Source organism: Haliotis asinina, chromosome 8 (genome assembly GCF_037392515.1).
Source record: "Haliotis asinina isolate JCU_RB_2024 chromosome 8, JCU_Hal_asi_v2, whole genome shotgun sequence".
Classification (NCBI taxonomy): Eukaryota; Metazoa; Mollusca; class Gastropoda; order Lepetellida; family Haliotidae; genus Haliotis; species Haliotis asinina.
The window spans coordinates 21,044,875-21,061,619 of NC_090287.1; the positions used below are offsets into that span (position 1 = coordinate 21,044,875).

The window sequence follows — 16,745 nt, forward strand, 5'->3', positions numbered from 1 at the left end:
TGCACAGTCCACACATTTCAAAATGACATAAATATGCATATCACCATCACATCTGAACCTTGGTGTGTCATCTCATTCCCAGTAGGCAGCCTTGGTAACCTAACTTCTACTCCATGAAGATCTCCTAATTACAAGCTGCCAGTCCATGACGAGGTGAAAGTGAACAGTTTGACTGCAAGGGTACAATTTATGTGATTGGTAGCGAATATGGTTTGATTCATCACAGAGGGAAGCATGTATGGTTACAACACAAGCAAACAGAATAATTGTCACCAAACTTTTCTTAAAAGCTAGAAAGTGTTCCATTTTGAAAAATTAATTGTGGTTGCAAACATGGCTTTTCCCTAAACATCTGTCTCCCTTATTTTCCCACATTATAATATGCTTGCTTGTTACACAGAGACACGATGCAGGCATAAAAAATATACATCCTGGATGTGTTTTTTTAAAGGCATCATGAAACCTGTTTCTCTGAATGAAAAGAGTTGATCTTTACGGGTTTTTGCATGCATGACAACAGAATGAAAAATGGCTAGGAGTGACTTACTAATGTGACAATCACCATGGATGAGTTTTGACAGAGCCCCCGTAATAGTTTTGACTATCAGGAAGCAAGTTACACAAGCACTGAAGTGATAATGTGAAATGAATGATACCATCTCCAAAGCAATAAGTGAACCAGTTGAACTTGCTCAAATGAAAAGCATGTTTGTAACATTTATGGCAGACTGATTCATGAGACAAATATCTGGATATCAGCAGAACTGAAATAAGTCATTCTCAAAAGCATTATTCGAAGAATGTTGCCATTATGAAGGGTAGTTTCACGAGTGGCAGGTCCATGCTTGGGTTCACTCTCATTGCGTGCTGTCACAAACCTCGAGATGTGTACTTCAGAATGGAAGTGTGATCCTTGGCTACCGATCTGGTTTTGCTTGCATGTGGCAGTTGACTGACGGTGAAAATGATGATGATTATCTGTATGTTGAATTTGATGCCCTGAATAATTCTCTGTTTTGTTTTCATAAAATCACAATTAGGTCTGTCACCTTGGCAACCACACATCGTTCATATTTTCACACAAACTTTCAATTCCTTTCAAAGTTCGGAAATTTCCAGCATAGAACAAAAGGTCTGAAGTCACAAGCCTGAAAATAAAGAATTGTATAAAATATTAACAGGATGACTTTACAGGACTTTCATATTTCTATTATCCCAATAGAAAACAAAAGTTGAATGTGAAACAGGAATGGCTAACAGTTGCATTGGTGAGACATCTGCTTCTGCAGTCCCAGACAGTTTACATTATGACTGTGTTAATCCAGTTGTATCCACCTCAAACTTGAAGTACTATCAACAATGATAATAATTATTAGAATACATCCCTCTAACACTTGACAGCCTCATATCCTAAAACTTGCTTCTAATCCACAGGTGTAACTTTAATAAAACAGAGTGGTTGGGAAGAAAATTTGGAAGCAAGACAATGCAAGATGATACATGTTTACAATTTGTATTCAAGTTTATCCTGTGGACCAGATGCAGGTTTCAGGAAATTAGGCAATCACATGTTCAAGGTATGTATTTGTAAGAATGATAGAGACATGTCTGATTGTGATACCTACCCATACTGGGGTCCTCCATCATTGCACACATTGAGTCGCACGAGGTGCCTGCTGAGTATCTGTTTGAAAGACTGGTTGATTCTTACAAACAAGTCCTGAAATACACAAATACACTGTCATACACACCATTCAGACATTGTACAAACAAATCAATATTTATTGGTGCATGCATGCTAACTAATCATTCAAATTCTAATAGTGAGACAGGAATGACAAGACTTCATTTTTTAAAGTGGAGTTCATTGTGTCATGAATCCACTGAGGGGTATGCAAAATATGCCAAAAGCACATGATCCATGGTTCAAGGGAGATAACTCACTCTCACTACATAGGACATGGAAATGTGGGTAGCTGATAGTCTAACCTACTAGCTGCTGAACTACCATTTTTGAGGAAGTAAACGGGGGTTATATCGCTGACAATTGGTGCCTCAGTCATAGAGTGTGGGTTTGAATCCTGGATGGGACTCCACCCCAAGAGATACTACAGTTTGCACTTTACTTAGAAAAATGTGAATGTAATCCCACACTTAACACATGCTACACTATCAATAATTTTTGCCTTATTTCATGTCCTGTATCCCCATGTCCCTAAGTTACCTCTGCACATATCAGCTGGATTGATTACATGTCACAGCACCCTGAAGACCTGAAACTTCACTGAACCAGTGTTTTGCATGGTAAAGATCTGTTTTTTTACAGACTGCCATTACACAGCAGGTAAACTGGCAGTCCAGAAAATATGAAACACAGAAACAGTAATGGGGTAAGTGTACCGATAACTTCTGACAGATAACTCACCTTGACCTGAGAAACTGGGAGAATGTCTATAATTGCTTCATGCAGCTTGGCCATCTGTTTACAGAGAGACCTAAAGCATGCCGAAGGCATTGGTGCTTTCACTTCATACTGAAAACAGACAGAAACTTTCAACAATCCAATACTGAAATAATGCATAATGGTAAAAAAAGTCCATGGTAGTGATATTATAGGAACATCACATCACCTGATGCAGGCAGATGTGGTATCCTCTGTTCTTCATTTATTTGTTCAAAACCAAATTTAAAATAGAACAGATGCTGAGTTGGTGGTGATAGTGCTGTTTTCCATTCCAAAGGCCAACTCCAATGTCTCCACTAAACAACATTCGTGCAATTGATCGATACTACTTTAACAATAAAATCGACATGTCACCATGTTTGTGGTTTTACAATTACAATCAATTCTTGATAGTCTACTGAACTCCAATATTTGATCCGCATGTTGAGAACCACCCTTCCCTTCTTCTCACCTGTGACAGCTGGGCTTCCATCATGTTCTCCATGATGGTGAGGAGCTTGTTGTTGATTTCATCTATGTGGTCTTTGTAATCCTGTAAACAATCGACCAGTCATCAATTATAAACTCAATGATAGTTTCTGAATGATCAATGGTTTCGCCCACAAAAGGTTTACCACAAGTTTCATACTCTTATTTTCATCAACTATGGCAGGATTTTCAAGGTACTGGAGTATACAGACACATAAATCTACCATAGGTCATCACCATGGAGTACCCATTCACAGGCCTGGCAATGGGTCTGATACATTTAATACACATTTTTGCATGTGAGATTTCTCACCCTCAGGTGTGTTAGCAATATATACACCAAACAATATGGTGGGTTTTTTTTCAACAATCTCACATTACTATAAAGATCCACTTATGAATAAACTTTATGGTGCAAGAAGGTGAAGTACAGTAACTACCTAATCTCACATGTCCATCAGTTGAAAGTACAAAATATGGCCAAGTCCCAATACTCTATGCTTTGAAACATTGTCGAATGTGAAAGTAGCAGAAAATGTCCATTAAATGATGAGGTAGTCAGTTGGGTTTTTCACTGCTTTGGCAATATCATGGTAGGGGACACCCCAAATGGGATTTACATATTGTACCAAGATGGGGAATCAAACCTGGGCTTTCAGGATGACAAGCAGTGGGTATAACCACTGGGCTATCCTACAGCAAACATTAAAAGATGACATAACAGCTGTTGATCACATCACTGACCTTGATGATCTGTTCGAAGTGTTTAAGCATGTTGACGTTGCGGGAGGGTAGTTGGTCCTCAAAGTGTGCCTTCACTCTTGGCATATAGTGGACCACCAGCTGCAGGGCCCGCGATGCCAATGCTAGGTGGGTACAGACAGACAGACAAGGCATTAGTAACTGATAACGTGTAACTGTGAATCATTCTCAGAATATCAATGAAAGGTCTGTTTGGCCCAAACATGACAATTCACATGCCACCGACATATAGATGGAATATGAACAATCAAGTAGAAGAAACATGGCCAAGTGAGGAGTCAGGCAATGTTAACAATCAATGCCAGTCAGCCGTACTCAAACTATAAAATGGCTGTCTTGTTATAGTCTGGTTATAGAAAACCAACGACTGATAGCATGAGCAATTATCCAACATTTCGATGATAGATACAGAAAGGTCACACAGTGCAACCGCTTACTCTGCATGAATCTGCACGAACAAGCATGGAGTAGTAGAACCAATTCGGCTTACACATATACTCATGGACACAAATAAGGGAACACATGAAAGCAAAAGTGTTTCTATGTTCTTTTCCAGATTTCTCTGATTGCTTTGTCTTGCACTGTGCATGAAAAGCAGGAATATCATAAAGGAACTTTTGTCCTTTCCTGTGTTCCTTCATTTGTTTCCATGAATATAATATGTCTGTTTACAAAAACACATCAAATATGCCTCACCCAGTGTCCTGGTTGTTATTTTCTTCAGTCCAACAAGCTGCAGTGCTCCAGCCCCCAGGACTAGCTGACAGGTCCGGGAGTTGAACGTCTACAACACAAGGCAATCAATTGCCCCTGAATGCCGTCATAAGGAATTTCATAACAATATCATCAAAGCAGAAATAACTGAATCAAACTAGACAATATAATTTGAATTTTCTTACATGTTCATAGATAAGAGGATGATGCCCTGAACAAATCTACCATCACACACTGTCACACTGTGCGAGAGATTACGAGTACTTTGGGAAAGTGATATTATGTGGAGCAAAACTATGTTCCCATGAAAGACACTATGATCAGGCCGGAGCATTGGATGTTTGAGTCTGTTCACATGTTACCTTCAGCAAGTACATGAGCCTGTTCACATAATAATACCTTGAGCAAGTCTATGAGCCTGTTCACATAACAATACCTTGAGCAAGTCTATGAGCCTGGTGAGGAGATCTGGGGCTGCCGAGGGGATGTCATTAAGACACTGGCAGTATTCAACCACCATCTTGATCAACATCAGCACAGTGCTGCAAGGAAAACAAGGACATAATAAATCATTGGAAAGTATTGAAAAATGAGAAAAATAAATTTCCAGAGTCTATTCCATCCTCTAGGCTTAACAATTTTGCAAAACAAATAGAAGTTTCTACCATGCACAGCACACGTGACAAATTCAATATAATTCAGGGGCCCGTGTCACAAAACTCTCGTAAGCCTAAGATTTCGTAACTTTTCTCGTAGCATTTGCACCTCCTATGTTACAGTATGCCAGGTACAAATGCTACGAGAAAAGTTGCGAAATCTTAGGCTTACGAGAGTTTTGTGAAACGGGCCCCAGGCTGCCATACAACGTACCTTTTCAAAGGTTTTCCCTTCTTTAGTTACATTATTAAACAATCTATTATTAATCTATTGACCCTGGGTACAATATAATTATGGCCTCAGTTGACATCACTGACAGAACTCACCCGACCACAGCATACTTTTCGCCATCCACAGTGATGAACTCTGAAGGTTTCCTACCATCTGTAACAGTAAGAGAAAACAAAAGTTATTTTTTCATTTATTATATCCACCCCATAACATAAGTAATAAACACAGTAACTATCTAAAAGCAATGAGGAAATGTATACCATGCCTTTTCCAGATTAGATATAATGCTGAAAGTGCACAATCTGATCACTATTAACCTGGACAACCCAGTTAGGCGCTAGAGGGTTACCAGTCTCGTGACTTATTTCACCGGGTACCCATTATTGCTGGGTCAACAGAGGTAGTGGCAGCGGCAAACTCACTTGGCTAAGGTGTGACCACATGTAACACATGAGATTCATTGTAAGGCAAGTCTGTAGTCCTAGAAACTCTCAGAGTGAAGATGTCACACGTAAACCCTGAGTTGCTTAACTTCAAATGATTTGTGATCTGAGCTTTATGCATACGACCATACACCACTACAACTTAAAATAAGTAGAAGCGCATTTTGTTTTATACCCGAAGAGCTCCATGCAGACCAGACAGCTGGTGATAGCACATGTTCACAATGCTGGAGTAAGAACATATACAAGGACAGCCAGCTCACAGCTTGTCAACAGATACTCAGGTGAAGAGTGGGGATCAAGGTGTGATCCATATAGTGTGGCATTAACACATCATCAGTCACACATTTAGACATTAAGTCCTTTAAGGGTCGCCTCTTGTAACATGTTTGTTGTTTATGGTCACAATATTCCAGCAATTTTACAGTCGCCTGTAAACAATCAAATCTGAACCAGAAAATATCCAATTAATTATTCCGAATGACACATGCTGTCTGTGTATGATAACACACATCATCTAGCCTGGACTCATCTCTTACCATAATCAGTGAGTAATCATCGCTTGGTCCAATTCCACTACAGTTCATTTCAAACACTTTCTGTGATTCTGTCCCACACAAATACATACAAGGTGTGATAAGACATAAGGTAAACTGTTTGTCTTTAGTCTTTCTTAACACATACATACAAACATAGGGAAATTCCCATGTGGGCAAACTGCCACTTGCCTGAATCTATTCTTCTCTCCGGAATGGACAATGCACCTGAAATGGGGGAAGCATAGCTAACTTGACATTAACACTTACCAAGCAGTTTCATCTAATAAGATTAAACTAAAGACACAATAAGGTAGATGTGTCATACATATGAATGCAAAACATAAAACTCTTTGTTAGCTTTGAAAGAAGCACTGGTATTATCACCAGAAATGGCCATGCTTCTGAACTCCTGTGCAGACTTGAGCACACGGATTAATATTATCAACAGACATCACTGATTTACAGATTGTCTGAATAATGATGTCTAACTCAAAAGTGTCTTCATGTTCCTAATAATAATGGGGTATTGCATGCATGATGTTAATCCAGTATACACAGTGCAGGCATTGAATACTGAACACATTCTGTCTGGGTATGGAACTGGAACTTAGCTATGTCAATCTGTGGTTCACATGATTTTATGTTATGATCCCAGCAATATCTCATTTCACTTCATGGTATATCTCCCAGCAGAAGAGTGAGTGAGTGAATTTAGTTTTACATCACATTCAGCAATATTTCAGCTATACTTCGGCAGTCTATAATTAATCAAGTCTGGACCATACAATCCAGTGATCAACAGCATGAGCATCAATCCAAGCAACTGGGAACCAATGACATACGACAACCAAGTCAGCAAGCCTGACCACTCGATCCCGTTAGTCACCGCATAAAACAAGCATGGGTTACAGAAGGCCAATATTCTGACCCAGACCTTCACAGATCCCAGTGGAAGAACAACAGATCTTGAATTCTCAACACGTATGATTACTAAGACTGTTTTTCATGATTTGTGGTGACCCTGACCTGTAGATGCGAGATGGTCTATAAGGTCCTGGAACTCCGTAGGGACGTCTGCCTGCTTCCATCTCTCGTTGTCGAGGATCAGACTACAACACAAGAAATGAACACTCAACAGACAGGGTTGTTTATGAATGACTACACACTTACACATCAGCAGAAGCCTCCAAACCACGCCAGCACTCATACGGCACCATATGCAGATGGATAAATTCAGCTGATATTTCCTGCCTGATCTGGGAATTCACAAATAACATAAAAAAATCTGTATGAACAGTTTAAAATTTCCTTACACGTGAATGAAAATGTTTCATCTGAAGCATATTCTAGTCTATGAGTGCACATGTTCAGTTACAATCTCGGTCTGAAAATAGTCAGCCTGGATCTCACAACCAGAGGTCAATAGCAAGAACATCAATGACAGACACAGCAACAGAAGATCAAGCAGGTGGACAAAACATCCAAATTAAGAGTCAATGCATGAGTGTCCTTTGATGTTGCAGTCAGCAATATTCCTACTACGTTTACATTCTGATGGCCATCAAGTTTTCAAGGTCAAAGACTCCAGGACATGATGACACACCATCAAAATGTCTGCGATTGTCATCTGTTTTGTGGAAAAATTCCACTCCACGCATCTTAAACAAAGCAATCTTAGCCCTATTATGATCAAAAGTTCATGTTAAACTTATTTCAGTCATAGTCACATTAGCTTTGAAGAATGCAGCCCTGAAACGAATGGACTACTGTACCAGGTTTTACTATGACATATCAATTTGCCTGTTTGGTACATTGTTATCTTAGCTGGGATCAACTTAATCAGCATAACCAGAGATCCTAGGTTGGACCTAAATTTCTTCGAGAAACATATCTCATTTCTCTGGAGAGCACAGAAGTCATAAAGAGATTTTTAAACATTCCTTACCTGAGTTTGTTTTTCCTTTCTTCATGGAATCGAGCCACAAACCTGTTTGCCTGTGAAAGTTATAAAAGAAAAATAAATAAACATTTTTCACAATCACAAGAAAACAAGGCCATTGTACGGAAATGTATTAGGGCTACAATGAAAATGTTTTTAGTGTCATTATCTCCTATGTAGGAGATACTAAGTATACTAGTAAGTATAATAAGTATACTAGTATCTCCTGCGTAGGAGTTAGTATATCCTACATAGGAGTTACTACTTCGTATCTCCTACGAAGGATCTAGTACTTCATATCTCCTACGTGGGACTTATTATCACCTACGTAGGACAGGATCTCCTGTTGATCCTGTTGGAGATGCTTGATATATGTTAATATAAATCTGAAACGGTCAACTTAGTTCCCCTAGACACGGAAACCATTTCCTTTTTGACAGTTTCAGTCACTGTTTTAGAGTTTACAGCCATGTGTTTCATGTACTTTTAGAGTTTACAGTTATGCGGTATATTTACCAGTGGAGACTATCATATGTTTCATTTACGCTGAGAATCTACTGTTTCCTTCACCATTAGACTCTTGTGTTCAACTATTCTGCCCATCAAAAGTTTAGGCTCACTAGTGTAAATGTTGCCGCATACTTCAATCAATTGTTCTCAGCTAGATTTTGCAAAATATTCCATACTGTTTAAAGGTACTGTTTACACATGAACTGATGTATAATAAAACAAATTCGTAACATTGACAAGATTATTGTCATGTGTTCAACAAATGATTAAACTTAGTGAAAAATGGGAAATTCTTATCAAAACTTTACACCAAAATGCAGCAGTTCACATGCACGATATTTGCACATGCTTTTCAGCAATTTGATGAATCATCCTCGTGCAATTAATCTCCATATGGTTTGCAGTTGTTTCCCCCAAGGTGGTGGGGAAATTCATCTCTGTTGTAACCATGTACACAAATATAACATATAGTGGGTGTTTTAAGTGAGTCTAGACTTTTGATGGGTAGTAAGATTTGTTGCAGATTACTTTCATGTGTTGGACTGACTGTTGTACTTTACTGCCTCGTGTTCAGTTTGCCCTATTGTTACATGTTGCAGTTAGTTCACTGTTACATGTTGCACTTCGTTACATTTTTCTATAATGCACTGGATATTTCAGGTCGTTGCACATTAGTCATAATCTGTGTGCACAGATGTGTCTTTCGGTGGCAGTTTATGCGTACTTACATCCTTATACTTATACAAACAGCTATGTTGACAATCTTTTGCATTTTTTAATTACGCATTGCTTTATGCTGCATTAAACACCTTTCCACCCAAGTCAAGTCAACATGTAAACAATTATGAAAAAACAAACCGCAAACGAGCGCTATATCTGATCCAACCAAGCCTCATACAAAGACAAGCAAAACTTTTGGAGGATGTGTCATAATGAGAATTTCATATCTGAAACATTCCCCCCGCTTCCTCTGTGTGTGTGTGTGCGTGCATGAGTGTGTGAGTGTGTGAGAGAGAGTGAGAGAGAATACCCATGACTGCAATTAGATCAAGGTCCATGTCACTCAAATGTAACGCATACACACCCACACCCACACATCCACACCCACACCCACACACCCTCCCCACACACACACACTACACAAAAAATAACACTGTGGAGTAACACTGCGTTAGTGTAAAAAATATGCATTGACGTGCATTTCTACTATCTAACGTCCTGCATAACCAAACATTTCTCAATTTAAAACCACACTTTATAATTCGAACCTTTAAAAGGATATATTAAGTACTATGTAGAAGATTGTTTGTCCAACGTAGGAGATACCAAGTCCTATGTAGGAGATAGTAAGTCCTACGTAGGAGATACTAAGTCCTACGTAGGAGATACTAAGTCCTACGTAGAGATATTAAGTCTTACATAGGACTTACTATCTCCTACATCAGAGATACTAAGTCCTACGTATGCGATAGTGACACACACAAAATTTTCACCGTGGCCCTAATATGCTTCCATACCATTGTGTGATTCTGACTATACTGTAAATATATTGTATGTCATGACATCAAGTGTTTGAGACAATATGAGGACATCTGGCTCCACCAGTGGCATCCACCACAAACAAATGCAGAGCAAGGTAATGTTCACCCTAAAAGTCACAGGAGCACATGGCACAAGTCAAAATAAGGAATGGCATAGGACAATACATGACACAAACAGTTAAGATTGATTTTGTGCAAAACTGTAAAGTGGTGAGGAGAGGTGAGCTGAGGTGAGGCGAGGCAAGGATTTCTGTTACCCTTTCGATGACTGGCGCATTATTTTTAAGTGTGAGTCTCTCTCAAACAATTACAGTTTCACTGATCATACTGACAATGACTAACCAAAACATCAGACTTTCATTAGATACGATTTAATTCATCCATGAACGAACAAGACAATGATCAAATTGGTCAAAGAAAACCAATCACTTCCAGATTCTTTCTGGTATGTCATGGATGGAGATCAAGCCATCGACCTTCCATGCTAAGGGCAGACACTGTATCTACCACATGATGAAGGCAGTGAACTGCATTGAATAAGGTGGATACTACTACAGCAAACAAGCACTGTAGTGTAGATACTGTTCATCAGTATGATTCTCACCTGGTTTTGTAAACTGCCCCTGAGGGAGGTGCTGGGCCGGCCACAGATGGTCTCGCAGTCACTGACAAAGCCCTCCACCTCTCGACACAAGGCAACAAACTCCGATGAAGAGAGTCTCTCGAGGAAACCATCCTGTTAAGAAACAAATGCGGATAGATCGGTGAATTTTATGTAGCTTATCTTCATTTAATAGCTGTCCCATGAACAGCAGTTCACAAAGTCATTACTGCATACTTTCATTTGCATTTTCTTCATAATGATATGAAACTCTGATGAAGCATGTTTTATTTAACTTTGTGTGACAGAATCTCTTAGCCTTCTATCCAATCTATATCTAACATTTCAGATATCCATGGAAACAAGATTAATGTATGACACTGCTGGTATTGTGACTAATTATGCTAATAAACGTTTGACAAACTATTCCATTTCCTAAATATAACTGTCAGATGACTGACCTTTGCCCTGGCTACTACGACCTTGACACAGCGATCATGAGCGTTGTCACAGACGGCACAAAGCATCTCTTTCAAGCCCATGCTCAGTTTGGTGTATTCTGCCTCCGTAATCATCACATCAACATCCTCACTCCTAGAGGATGAAAAAGACAAGAATAAGAACAGCAGTCATTTCACACTTATCACGGCAACAATGTCTCCACTACTGCTAACAAGTTTATCAAGGAAATCACATAGTTCCATCCAGTAATGTCTTCTTGATTATTCTGGGATGTTGAATTTACCAACACGCCTTTAGTTTCTAAGGTACACAAGCTTCATCCAGCTGTCTCTAACTGGCTTTGCACAATATTTGTCTTGCTTTCTCGAGAGAGAGAGTCATGGGATAGTGGGGTGGCCCAGAGGTTAAAGTGTTTGCACGGCCTCCACTGTGAGATTGTTAGAACATTACCTACAGCAGAATCCCCAACTCACTCACTAACTCTTGAGACTTGCTTGATTGGAGGGGATTATAGACCTATGTCTGTACTTACACAGAGACATGGAGATGAGAGGGTTCCTCCAGGGATCGCTTGTCCTCTGACGTGGGTGTTGACACGGGTGTTGGTGCCTTTGTCCTCCCTGCTGCAATCCCTATCACATCACTCATTACACCATGGAATGCCTGGAAATACGTCCACATCATGCATACGATACAAAGCCCAAATGGTATATCACAGGAGTGATAGGACTATTGTCACAGAGGAAACTTGTCAACTGGACTACTGGACCAAGTATGAAAATCCAACACTTATATTTGTCATGGTTCTGGACAGACTGTAATGGACCACTGGACTACCGGACCAAGTATGAAAAACCGGCGTTTGTGTATTTGACTATTGTACAAGAGTGTATATTGCAGTATGGGAATAATCCAAATGACATCGTAACCATGGTAACTGGGGTTAATATTGCACCCGGTAAAATAATGTAACTGAGCTATAAAGCCTTATTTTTATTTGTCCTGTTGGCACTTATATACACATTACCTCAACAAAGCCATAACATTCCACATAACTAAAAATAGCAACATGAACTGGAATCCGGATAATTCCTACTTAGGAATCTTAACTGAGCCTGTGAGCAGGTCTAGATTAAATCCTGTATGTATCCACTCACCTGAGTCCTTTGAAGGAGCTGCATCATGTTGGAGAAGATGCGTTTGAGCAGAGACATCCACTGTGGGTAGTTGAGCAGACGCATCTGATCAGCCAGGCTGAAAAATCAACACAAACTGACATCTGTACACCTTTCAATTCCTTAACCACTCTATGATTATAATGAATTGAACTCTGCAAAATAAATAGATTATGTTACATCCAAATACACAGGCATTCCTTAGACACCTTGAACCACATTACCCCACATTCAAAAGAAAACATTCACCATTGTGTCTACTTTCAAAGGGAAGTAATGCCCTGGGCATTTCTTACATGCCACTAGTAATATACCTGAAAGTAGACGGCTTGAGTTTCTGTAACATATGGTATATATATTATTACACATTCTTTGTAAAGCACAAATTCTAGTACTTTTTTTAATTGAGTCCAATCTGGGGTTCAAACCCACACCCTAAGAATCAGGCACCTAATCGCCAGCACAGAAAGTCAGGCGCCTAACCGGCTCAGTCACCACTTTCTAAATTGCACTGTGTAATCATAGTTCCTTAAAAATAACAAGTCAGTCAATTAGACCAAATAGTGACTAAATTTGTTTTAATGAAGCTAATTATATAAACCCAACACAAACAAGCCCAAATTACCTGCCAACATTTCCTTCAGTGTCAATATCATCTGCTGCAGACACAGCTTCCACCACAGTCTGCAATGTACACATGAATATAGCACTTGACACAGATTAACATCATGTCTGCTGGAGTGAGAGGGACACTGTATTTTTCACATATCAATAATCTCACAGAGAAATACAGTTTCATAAAGTTTCAATGGTTTATTGCTCAATACCTCATTACTGATGGACACCATCAGTTTGGGCAAATCATGCACTCACAAATTTCTGTAAATAGCAATATCTGGTATCTTACCACATGTATCACAAACGCTGTGAACGTAACCTTTTAATACATGTTTGGTTTAGTAAATGTTTGTAACCATTGCATAGGCCTTGACCAATGCTTAGTCTCTGAATATATATGTTATTTTGATAATCAAATAATTCCTTTCAAACTGAAAATAGGCCCCAGTGAAACAGGATATTCCTGAGGAAATCTAGACTTGCTTCATATAGGATTCAGCAGAAAGGGATGGGCAGAGGGGGGTATAATGCAGCTAAAACTCTGTGAGAGATTAGCATGTGCCATAAAGGGTTAACCAAGTCTGATGGGGGACTTAAATAGCCTGTTTGACATGGGCTAATAGACTGCACAATTTACTCTTTTACATTCAATAAGCAAAGACTCCTTTCTTCAAATGTATACACAAACATGAGAGACAGGAGTCTACTTGCCAGATCAGTATTTGGAAAGTCAGAACTGACACTGTTGTCTGTAAACACTCTACCTGTTTTATCACAGCCTTGAGAGCAGTAAATGCTTCCTCTCTATAAACATCAACAAAGTTGAGTTTATTCTGTCGAAGAAGTCCAAACAATATAGATACCAGTTTTTCCTGAAACAAAAAGAATACAAATTCTTAAGCTTACTGAAGCAATATAATCATATTCCCAATTCTGAAATCAACCTGATGCACATTCATATCAAATGAGGCATACTCATCAACAGCCTCTCTAGAATATTCACATCCTCCCCAAATTGCATCCTCTCAATTACAACTTCAATCATCATCACCCCTATTTTCTGTTACACTATGACTATACTCCTATACTTTACATGCACTTATGTCAGTCGCAGTGTGCAGATGGCTTTGTAAAACAGGCCCGGACTTCAAACTAGCCTCATGGTTCCATCAAGAGTGACAAAAAAAATAATCTTCAGTAACTCTTCGACCTATGAGTGAGCATGGTCTTATGCAGATTTTAGCAATATTCCAGCAATATCATGGCAGATGACACAAGAAATGGGATTTATACATCATACCCATGTGGGGAAGCAAAACCTGGTGTTCGTTATGACGAGCCAACGATTCAACCAGCAGGCTACCCCAGGACCCCTCCTTGACCTATGACAAGGACAGGTTCAAGATCAGCTGATGGGATAGCTCACTGCAAAACAGTAACTTAGGGACAGGCATCCAAGAAGCACTTCTATATATGCACACTGCATCACAGATGGTAGAAAATGAGTTTACTGTGAGGTCTGTCATATAGAACTCTTACCTCTCCGGTCAAGACCTCAAGATCTGTGACAGGTCTGTTCAGTTCCGAGGTGACGTACTTCAGAAAGTCAGCTAACAACATCTTATCTATCAACTTCTCCATCTCCGCTAACTGCGACCCGAGGTGTCTATCAACAATAATACAACACTGGGAACTCAGTTCATTGTAAGTCTGTACACAAGTTTATTGCATCTCTCATAACGATTAAACACTGTATCATGCAAGGCTTTGTCACACAATTATAATGAGTGTACCCTTGCCAGGTGTGAGGATGAGAGTGATGGGCAGATGCACAATGACTAATCACTGGCCCACTAGCCCATGGCTATCAAAAATCCAGGATATCTCCAGTCACTCTCTCATGGGGTCATTTTGTAAACATATCATTCTCATCCACTTGGGTGTGGAGGAGAGGGGAAGGTATGTACAAGTCCAAGTACACTACTCACCTAAAGGAATGTACCCCTGCCAGCTCCTGAGACAATATTTCCTGTGACGTTGAGATGAGATCAAGAGCTCCAACAAACTCATTGGTTGACAACAGAAGCTGTATTGTAGGTTGCGTCTGATGGATGGTTGACATTAACTTTAACTGCAAGGATATGTTACATTATTTACAATTTCTTCAGATAAATACTTTCCTCCGCTCACCGCTGTAACATAACAACAATGTATATCTTCCAGGTCATGTCCTGATCTAGTTCCTCCCCAGCATATGACAGCTCTCTCACCCTTATGGTATCAATGTTCCCATTAACATGACTTTAGGAATGCCATAATTGTCATCAAATGTCCAACTGAGGAAATTTCTATGAATAAATCAATGAAAGAGGTTACATCTTTTTGTTAAAGAGATAGGCTGACAGTGCAGAAAGATCAGAGTTTCCTTTTGCAAGTTAAATCAGAAACTGTTTGCTGCAGTTGCCTGAGCTCTCTTCACCATCATTGCCACTAGTCACAACTGCCTACTTTACAGTGAGTGAGTGAGTATGGTTTTACACTGCATTCAACAATATTCTAGCAATATCACATCAGGTGATACCAGAAATGGCCTTCACACATTGTGCTCATGTGGGAAATCGAACCTGGGTCAGAGTAACAAGCGAACACTTTAACCGCTGGGCTTTGTCACCATCCAACTTACTTTACAAGACAACTACAATGTGTAGAGTTGGACTATAAGCAAGTGGAAAACAGGTGATGACTGTCATGCTTCTAAATATACTTCATATTTTGTTTCTTTGTCAGTTTGAAAGTAAGTGTGAGCGAGTTTAATTTCATACTGCTTTTATCATTATTCCAGCATTATCACAGCAGGGTACACCAGAAATAAGATTAACACATTGTGTACACGTCAGGAATCAAGCCCAGATCTTCTGCTTTAACCACCAGGATACCTCACCGCCCCTATCATGTACATAGCAAAGAGAGAATGTAAGAGGGAAAGACAGGTACATTTGTCATATAAAATGCAGACCTCAAATTAAGGAAATGTGAACTGGACATGCACTTACTTTATTATGAAGGTTCACATAATTTGCTCTCGTTCGTGTTTTGTGCATGATATTTAATGATCCAACTGCTAAACTGTCATCTAAGGAATGCACTTTATCCCTGAAAAATAATATTATCACATTACATGTTAATTCTACAAAAGTAAAAGCATATATTGATTAAAATGACACAAAGTTAGATTTCAGCCTTCTTGTAATGTACTTTGACACATAGCAAGCTGACAGCAATGGTGTGTGTCACTCAAGCTCAAGTGGACATTCACAATGCTTAAGTAAGTTGCTTGATGATGTAACAATTAGATTCACCTGAGTTGCTTGACATAACAATGAGACTCACCAGAGTTGCTTGATGACATAACAATGAGACTCACCTGAGTTGCATAAGGACATAATACTTAGACTCACCTGAGTTGTTTGATGACATAACACTTAGACTCACCTGAGTTGCTTGATGACATAACAATGAGACCCACCTGAGTTGCTTGAATTACATAACAATGAGACTCACCTAATTTGCCTGATGACATAACAATGAGACTCACCTGAGTTGCATAAGGACATAATACTT

The 16,745-nt window shown here is 39.4% G+C and overlaps 1 protein-coding gene across 1 annotated transcript in view; it reads right to left on the minus strand.

The window, feature by feature from the left end:
* Positions 1-963: 963 nt before the first annotated feature.
* The window catches only part of LOC137294368 (vacuolar protein sorting-associated protein 54-like), a 35,695-nt gene continuing 19,913 nt past the window's right edge, over positions 964-16,745 (minus strand). Inside the window, exons 7-26 of the mRNA XM_067825372.1 lie at positions 16,178-16,277; positions 15,113-15,255; positions 14,664-14,790; positions 13,889-13,996; positions 13,132-13,190; positions 12,489-12,585; positions 11,864-11,994; positions 11,331-11,463; positions 10,873-11,004; positions 8,224-8,273; positions 7,305-7,387; positions 6,468-6,503; positions 5,392-5,449; positions 4,845-4,950; positions 4,391-4,478; positions 3,677-3,798; positions 2,916-2,996; positions 2,426-2,533; positions 1,626-1,720; positions 964-1,148 (exon numbers count right to left, since the gene is read on the minus strand). Of these exons, the coding sequence (XP_067681473.1) occupies positions 1,046-1,148; positions 1,626-1,720; positions 2,426-2,533; positions 2,916-2,996; positions 3,677-3,798; positions 4,391-4,478; positions 4,845-4,950; positions 5,392-5,449; positions 6,468-6,503; positions 7,305-7,387; positions 8,224-8,273; positions 10,873-11,004; positions 11,331-11,463; positions 11,864-11,994; positions 12,489-12,585; positions 13,132-13,190; positions 13,889-13,996; positions 14,664-14,790; positions 15,113-15,255; positions 16,178-16,277 (1,960 nt within the window). The 3' untranslated portion in view covers positions 964-1,045. The remainder of the gene's footprint in view (positions 1,149-1,625; positions 1,721-2,425; positions 2,534-2,915; positions 2,997-3,676; positions 3,799-4,390; positions 4,479-4,844; positions 4,951-5,391; positions 5,450-6,467; positions 6,504-7,304; positions 7,388-8,223; positions 8,274-10,872; positions 11,005-11,330; positions 11,464-11,863; positions 11,995-12,488; positions 12,586-13,131; positions 13,191-13,888; positions 13,997-14,663; positions 14,791-15,112; positions 15,256-16,177; positions 16,278-16,745) is intronic.